Source organism: Bison bison, unplaced genomic scaffold, assembly GCF_000754665.1.
Source record: "Bison bison bison isolate TAMUID 2011002044 unplaced genomic scaffold, Bison_UMD1.0 scf7180017864213, whole genome shotgun sequence".
NCBI lineage: Eukaryota > Metazoa > Chordata > Mammalia > Artiodactyla > Bovidae > Bison > Bison bison.
The window spans coordinates 11,129,200-11,137,378 of record NW_011494785.1 but is presented as its reverse complement, the minus strand read 5'-3'; the positions used below and the strand labels follow the sequence as shown (position 1 = coordinate 11,137,378).

General features: G+C 49.6%; 1 protein-coding gene across 1 annotated transcript in view; it reads left to right on the top strand.

Annotated features, from left to right (window-relative positions):
* TTC7B (tetratricopeptide repeat domain 7B) overlaps positions 1 to 8,179 on the top strand; it is a 248,432-nt gene that overhangs the window by 147,849 nt on the left and 92,404 nt on the right. Inside the window, 4 exon segments of the mRNA XM_010845240.1 lie at positions 1,114 to 1,197; positions 2,359 to 2,463; positions 4,371 to 4,488; positions 6,477 to 6,534. Of these exon segments, the coding sequence (XP_010843542.1) occupies positions 1,114 to 1,197; positions 2,359 to 2,463; positions 4,371 to 4,488; positions 6,477 to 6,534 (365 nt within the window).

The following is an 8,179-nucleotide window of genomic DNA, read 5'->3' as shown; positions in this document are numbered from 1 at the left end:
GGAGACCTTGGCGGGTCACCCTGGGCCGCGGGCCCCCGGCACGCAGAAGCGTGCGGTCCTGCCTCCGTGTCTGTGCGCCCGGCCTCTTCCGGGAGTGGCGGTGGTGTATTGCTCAGTCGTGTCCAACTCTCGTGACCCCGTGGACTGTAGCCCACCAGGCTCCTCTGTCCATGGGGTTCTCTAGGCAAGAATACTGGAGTGGGTTGCCATTTCCTTCTCCAGGGCATCTTCCCAACCCAGGGATCGAACCCAGGTCTCCCGCATTGCAGGCGGATTCTTTACTGACTGAGCCACCAGGACGCCCTGAAGTACCAGTTCCAAATCCCAGCTGTGTGTTTTCCCTTCTCATCCGTGAAAGCCCAGCTCAAGTGCATTCTTCCAGGATGCCATTCGTGTTCCCCAAGACCACCTTCGCAGGGCTTTCCGTTTCCTCCTCTTGGGAGCCCTGTCAGTCAGGACCTTGCGTTTGAGCAGTGTACTGTACCTTCCTCTTTCCCTGTACACATGAAAAGCTCCTTGGGGTCAAGGGTTGTGTTGTACAAATAGATGAATGTCACATGAGTTATCCTAAATGGAAATAACCACACTCAAAAAGCTACATACTGCGTGATTTCATTTCTACGACATTTCTTGCAAAGGAAAAGTCATAAGGACAAATGTAGTTTCCAGTCTTGAAGTGGCAGGGGGTGCGGTTGGGGGGTGCTGAGGCAGTACCAGGACAGTTTCTCTGCAAAAGAACACAGGAGAATTTGGGGGGCAGGGGTGGCAGATTGGACTGCACTTCATTTAGTCTGTATTGGTGGTTGCGTTGTTATATACATTTTTCCAAACTCTCAGAACTATGCACTAAGATGCATAACATGGACTGTAAATAAAACATGCTGAGACTGAACCAGAAAAGGCTGTGTCAGCCAGCTGCAGACCGTCCCGGCCTCTGGCACGTGTGTGGCGGCCAGGGGCCCGCGGGGGCGCTCACTGCGGGAGGGTGCGCTCAATGCTCCTGGAGGCCGATCTGGCGGGACCTGCCTGCGTGTGCCAGACACACGCTCACACCTGTCCAGCCGCAATGCTGGAGCTCACACCCGTCTGTCTGCCTTCTTCTTTCCGAACCAGTGCTTAGAAAGAGCCATGAAGTTTGCCTTCGAGGAGTTCCATCTCTGGTACCAGTTTGCTCTGTCGCTCATGGCTGCTGGAAAGGTGAGTCTCCCCCTGCAACATGTGGTCCTCCACGTCCATGGTTAACTTGACTTTCATGGGATGAGGTGGTGCCCGGCAGACGTCTGCACAAATTCTCTGAAACTCTCCTTGGTCATTCAGAAATGAACGGTCACATTTAATTATGTGGGGCCCAACATGGAGACATTACTGAAGAGAAAAATTTTGAAATTCTTCGTTTTTTCTAGTTGTTGTAACTTTATTAAGATATGGCTTAAACTGAGGTTGGTTCTTCACACCGACCCCTTTCACTTGTCTAAGAGTGTCAGCTGTTCCTGGAGGGGCACATCTATTAATTATCTTTAGCAAGAGATGGTATGAGGCTGTGTGTGGTTGAAAGTGAGGACTGTGGAGAGGGGCCTGGTGCTGTGCTCTCCCACATGCCCCACGGTGGGTCTCTCGGTGTCCACCCCACAGACATGTGGTACCAGCTTCACAGACTTGTCATCAGGTAGTGAGATGACACTCACAAGGTGCTTAAAATAGTCCCTGCACGAACACACTCAATAACAACAGTGGCCACTGTTTTTCTTGTTAATTTGGGCCCTTTAGTAAATAGTCAAGTCTGAGACACAAGATTTTTTGGGGGCAAGTGGAGACAGATGTTTTGTATGGTACACTTTAAATTGGGCTTCCTTGGTGGCTCAGATGGTAAAGAATATGCCTGCAGTGCAGGAGACCTGGGTTTGATCCCTGGGTCGGGAAGATCTCTTGGAGAAGGGAATGGCAACCACTCCAGTATTCTTGCCTGGAGAATCCCATGGACGGAGGAGCCTGGTGGGCCACAGTCCATGGGGTCGCAAAGAGTCACACACGTTTTAAGCTGGGTAGTTTATTCTTTATAATACCGTAAATCTCCGCTGTCTTTTCTTTTCCTTACTTTTACAGCAGCTACACAAGTAGGGAATAAAGCGAGGGCAACAATTCCAGGGAGGCATTTTCACTTGCTTTGACAGTTTACTCCCCAGTCCCCCAAAAGTTCCAACCCTGGTTACCACCATCCCCAGACCCCTGCTTGGTTGGGCCCAAGTTGGAAAACCTCATTCAGAGGGTGTCCTCATCAGAAACCCCTCTGGGAAGACTTCAGTATTTGGTTCTGGTCAGAAACGCTGAGTCTCACAGAGACACTCTCCTTTCGCCAAGTCTGCGCGTGCTGTGAAGGTGCTGAAGGAGTGCATCCGCCTGAAGCCGGACGACGCCACCATCCCGCTGCTGGCCGCCAAGCTGTGCGTGGGCTCCCTGCACTGGGTGAGTGCCCCTGAGGCCTTCTCCTTCATCTGGGTGGAGAGGAGACAGTAGCAATTCGTCGTCTGCACACAAGCAAGGCTGCTCGAGCCCGGGCCCTGGCCTGGGCCACTGGCCTTCTCAGGCCTTAGCTCCCACCCCAGGGACTTCAGGGAATCAGTAAAGCTCCAGGTGTTTCTTTTTCATGGGAATGTGCTTCAGAGGTAGAAATGGTGAGACAGAACTGGAACGCATACTCAGATGCATCCTGTACGCAGGTCATACAGGACCGGAAAGGGCTGGTCCCTTAGCGGTTCCCTCTTAGCCTGAGCTCTTCTGTAAAGCCAAGAGTCACCCTCCGCCTTAGCTCATGTGTAAACCCAGCCTCCTTCACCCCTCTGCTTGCACAGAGGCTTTCCTCTCAAACGTTCTTGTTCAGGTTAGAATTTGGGAAGAGCCCGATCTGTAACAGTTGCTATTCGGTCCCTAAGTCGCATCTGGCTCTTTGTGGCCCCGCAGACTGCAGCACACCTGGTCTCCCTGTCCTTCACTGTCTCCCGGAATTTGCTCACGTCCATTGATTCGGTGTACTTCCTCAGAAATACACCATTTGAGCAGACGCTAGAAAACTCAGACTATTGCTGAGATGGTATATAGATGATTGTCACATACAGTGGAGTCTTAATGTCTTTCTTTAACTTCATGTTAAGGTTAGTGATAAGAAGTTGCTCGAAAGACTGAGGCTCTTGGCTAAGGTTTTTTAGTATGGTCCTTGTTGCTTGTTTTTTTTTCCGTTTATTCTCACCCAGCGGAGGGGGAATCAGAGGTGGGGGGAGGCGGGAAATGTGGAAGAAAAAAGGCATTTTGAAAGAGCAGGTTCTCACCTGAAACACAGCTGTGAAGGTGTCGTGTGGCCCATGCAGGTTTCAGCAGCTTGGCGTGGCAAGCGAGGGGGCAAGCAGGCAGATTCTGAGGGGGGCCAGGGCCGGGGACCAAACCTTTGCACTTTGAACGTGCCAGCTTCCAGCTGTGACTCTGCCACACAGCTTCCAGCGATGGCACTGTTCATCTCCATGACGCCTTGTATAAACCTCTTTTTCAAGATGAGAATAGCAAGTCATTTCTGTGTTTTTTTAGTATTTTTATTATTAAAATTTCCAAATACCACAGAAGGAAAGAGTGTAATCAGCCATCACCCATGTGCTGTCCCCCAGCTTCAATAATATCAATACTTACCATGCTCCAGAGGAACAAACCTTGCTACTTGTGTCTCTAATGAGCTGTGCGGAAGGCCGCCTTGCTGTGGGCGTGGCTGCGGCTGCACTCCTTTCCCACTGGAAGCTGCTGGTGTGACACCCACGTCCTATGCGTTGTACGGGCTTGGCCAAAAAGTTCATTCGGGTTCCTGGCCTGTGTTCAGAGGCCTGAACGAACTTTCTGGCCAACTCAATAAAATACATAGTGGAGTTCTGACATTTTTAACAGCTTATAGGAGAGAAAACCCAAGCCTAAAGGACTCTTTGTATCATGCTAAACAGGAAAGACTCAAGCACAAAACATTTCAAGAACTTTGTTCTTTACAACTCACACACATAGACGTGTGGAACTCCCGAGTGCCCAGCACAGCCTCGTCACAGAGCCAGCTGGGGAAGAGCAGAGACGGAAGAGCCCCACAGAGTGCGAAAGGGGCCTTGGGAAAGAGGCAGAAGAGCAATACGGGGAAGTTTAAAGGAAAAAGGCCAGGTGGGGGTCCTGAGGCCTGTTTGAGAGGCTCAAATTAAGAGAACGCAGTCTCCAGAGTGGCCCTGGAAGGCTGGGGACTTATTTTAACAGTGACTCATCAGAAATCACCTTTGGCAGCGGATGCTTTTGGGAACTCTCATTAGAAATTCTGCAGGTTGTTGTTGTTGTTAACTGATCTGGTTTTTCAGTTGGAAGAAGCTGAGAAGTTTGCCAAAACAGTGGTTGATGCGGGAGAGAAAACGTCAGAGTTCAAGGCCAAAGGCTACCTGGCCCTGGGGCTGACCTACAGTCTGCAGGCCACTGACGGTGAGTGGGGCCGCCCACGGGGGCTGGCGGCACTGCCGCTCCCCCAAGTGTCCAGAGGGCACGGGGTGGGCCCCCCTGTCCCGGGGTCCCTGCCCCCGGCGTCCTCTTTGCTCAGACAGGGCAGAGACGGGGAGCAGGTGACGATGGCCCTGGGCCTGGGCGCCCAGGCCCCTCTTCACGGGGGCGTGTGCTGGTGGAGCCTTGCTGGAAGATGTGGGGGGTCTGCCCAGAGCTGTGCGATGAGAGACGACTCAACCCACCTGGCCTGACCCAGCTGTACCCCAGCCCCGGCCCGAGCCCGCCCCATGTGAAGGGATGTTGGTCTTAGACACAAGAACACAGGAGTGTTCGGGGCTCACCTCCCCCAGAAAGCCCACCTTGGGTTCTCAGGGCCCGCCCCCTCCGTTTGCACGTTTTAGTTCACAGGCGTGTGTGTGTAGTCCAGGGGTGCACAGTACACGCAGTGACTCTGTACATTCTGGATGTATTTACTGCTTCAGTAGATGTGTTCTTGGCTAAAAACAAATCTTAAGTGTGTTTTTTGCACTTAATGAGGTTTTCAATTCAATGTTTACAGAAAGGGTCAATTGATAAATTGTTTTTATGATCTCTTTCTATTATTTCTTGAACGTTTTGCTGTGAAATGTAACACAGATACCCCCCCCAAAAAATCTCAAAAATTATCTAACTCAATAAATTAGTATAAGGGAAAATATTCTTACAGTCACCACCCTGCTCAGGAGATAGAACTTTGCCAGCCACCTGGGAGCCCTTCATGTGTCCCCAGCAATTACAACCCCTTTAAGAGAAAACACTACCCTAGCACTCATTTCCTTTTTCTTCCTTCATAATATTGCTAGAGTTTATTTCACATGTTACCCCAAATCTTTCTTTCCTCTGCTCTAAAATATCAAAGATCCTGGAGAAATTTTGCATATCCATTGATTTTCAGTAATGGATTTTTTGCTAATTTTTCATATGCATTTGATATACTGGCAATACCCAAAACATCTTTTAACTATAGCAGACTTTCAGTGAAGTGAAATTTAATACCTTGTATTTATCCATGTAAATTCTTGGTTTGGTCTGTACCCCTGATTAGCCCTGTAACTTTGGGGGAGTCACATGTCCCTGTTGGGTTCATCTGTGTCTGTGGTTCCCCTGGTTCACCCCTCTGCTTCCCTCTAGCTCACTATTGTTCTGAGTTAGCCATAGGTTTCAGCTACATCCAGTTCTGGCAGCCCTCCGCCATCCTCAGAGCAATGTCAGGATGGGCTCTGCCTTGTTGGATTTGTTAGATAAGGGCCATCTCCAGAGGCAACCATAAGCAGGATCCTCTAGGACTTTTTCTGTTGTTGCAGCAAGAAGTATCTTTTTAGTCTCTACCAGATTCTGAGGTGCCGTTTCTCATGTGCTGTATACCGGGGAAGGGTTGAGCTGATTTAGTCTCACTGTTGAGCTTGCCTGGTCTGTCTCTGGGGTTCACATCAAGATATCAGAGGTCCTGGTCATTGCCCATGTGAATTAAACTTGTCTTTCATGGCCTTAGGCTGGTGTCCTTGGTTCTTGGTGCCAGAAGGCTCTCTGAAGACTGTTTAATCCACCCACTGGTGCTTGAATCTCTCCTAGTCCATTTTGGCAGAATCGTGCTTCACCTGGGGATTACATGCCTGCCCTTGAGAATGTTTTTCTGTCTGGAATTCCCAGCTGGTCTTTTGAAGATGGGCCCCTTTTCCTGGGGGTGCCAAGATTGACCAGCCACCGCCCATTCTCCCCTTGGCATGGTTGCACAGTTACGCCCAAGCGTAAGGACCTCAGGTTGACCTAGCCTTTGTCTGCTAGCCTCTATAGCACCGGGGCAGGCTGGGCAGGTAGGCCCCCAGAATCTGTGGCTCTTAATCCAGTCAAGTGTGTGGTTTTGTGATGTTTGGTATTTGTTGAAAACTCCCTGATCTCCATGTCGCTGACTAACTGAACCCTTTCCTTAGCTTCTCTGCGAGGGATGCAGGAGGTCCTTCAGAGAAAGGCGCTTCTTGCGTTTCAGAGGTGAGTGGGAGTTCCTCTCTTCACTCGGCTGTACACAATGACACCAGAGTGTGGTGAGTATAAAAAGAAGAGATATTTATAAGGATTATGTAAACAGTGTTCCACCCCTGGAAGTCTTTCCTCTTGAGCACTGAACATACAGCATAAAACTTGCTGCATCACTTGTTGCCATGTAGATCCGCATTCTTCATCTGTTTATTAATCTGGGCACATTTTCATTCCTAATCGAGTTATTTCAGCTCCAAGAGAGGTGCTTTTTATGTCCACGGAGATGATTCCTTTTATTAAAGACATTTTTCATCATCTAGAAAAAGGATCATTCTTTGCTTGCTTTTTTCTTTTTTAACATGTCAAGCTGCAGATTTTTATATTAGGAAATGAAAAAAGCCAGATATTAGGACAGTCTCTGAAATACTACCTAAGACAGTCAGGCCAGCAGGCCCAGGGCTCTCTATCCCTGCCGTGTTCTGTAACACCTTACAGTCACCTCCATTGCCGTGCCTTTCACGAAATTAGAGAAGGCCTTATGTTAGACGATGCTTGTATGTCCCAGGGCTCGTTCACACCCTTCACTTGAGCCTTGGCCCACATCAGTAAGTAGACAAGACAAGGTGTGTGTTCATTGCAGGTGAGGGTCTGAGACGCAGGGATGAAGAGCCAGAGCCCTGTGGCTGTGAAAGTCGAGAAGGTCAAGGTCTCTGATGCTGACCAGCTTCTCTGGTATCCGCTACACCACTGCTGCTGCGGCTAAGTCATGTTTGACTCTTTGCAACCCTGTGGACTGTAGCCTGCCAGGCTCCTCTGCCCATGGGATTCTCCAGGCAAGAATACTGGAGTGGGTTGTCATGCCCTCCTTCAGGGGATCTACCCAACCCAGGAACTGAACCCAGGTCTCTTACATCTCCTGCATTGGCAGGCGGGTTCTTTACCACCAGTGCCATGTGGGAAGCCCCCTGTACCATCGTGCCCTGATCTGATTCTTACTGGAGGTATAATGAATCACTGAGAGTATAGCACCGTGACGTCCAATGTAGAATTAGTATTGACCCTGTCGCCTTAAATATCTGTGTTACCCTGATTTCTTGTTGTTATATTAGAAGCTCAGTTACCTACCCTGAAGTTCTGGGAGGATCTCTCAGTTCAGTTCAGTCACTCAGTCATCTCTGACTTTTTGTGACCCCGTGAATCACAGCACGCCAGGCCTCCCTGTCCATCACCAACTCCCAGAGTCTACTCAAACTCATGTCCATTGAGTTGGTGATACCATCCAGCCATCTCATCCTCTGTCGTCCCCTTCTCCTCCTGCCCCCAATCCCTCCCAGCATCAGAGTCTTTTCCAATGAGTCAACTCTTTGCATGAGGTGGTCAAAGTATTGGAGTTTCAGCTTCAGCATCAGTCCTTCCAATGAATACCCAGGACTGATCTCCTTTAGGATGGACTGGTTGGACCACCTTGCAGTCCAAGGGACTCTCAAAAGTCTTCTCCAACACCACAGTTCAAAAGCATCAATTCTTCAGCGCTCAGCATTCTTCACAGTCCAACTCTCACATCCATACATGACCACTGGAAAAACCATAGCCTTGACTAGATGGACCTTTGTTGGCAAAGTAATGTCTCTGCTTTTGAATATGCTGTCTAGGTTGG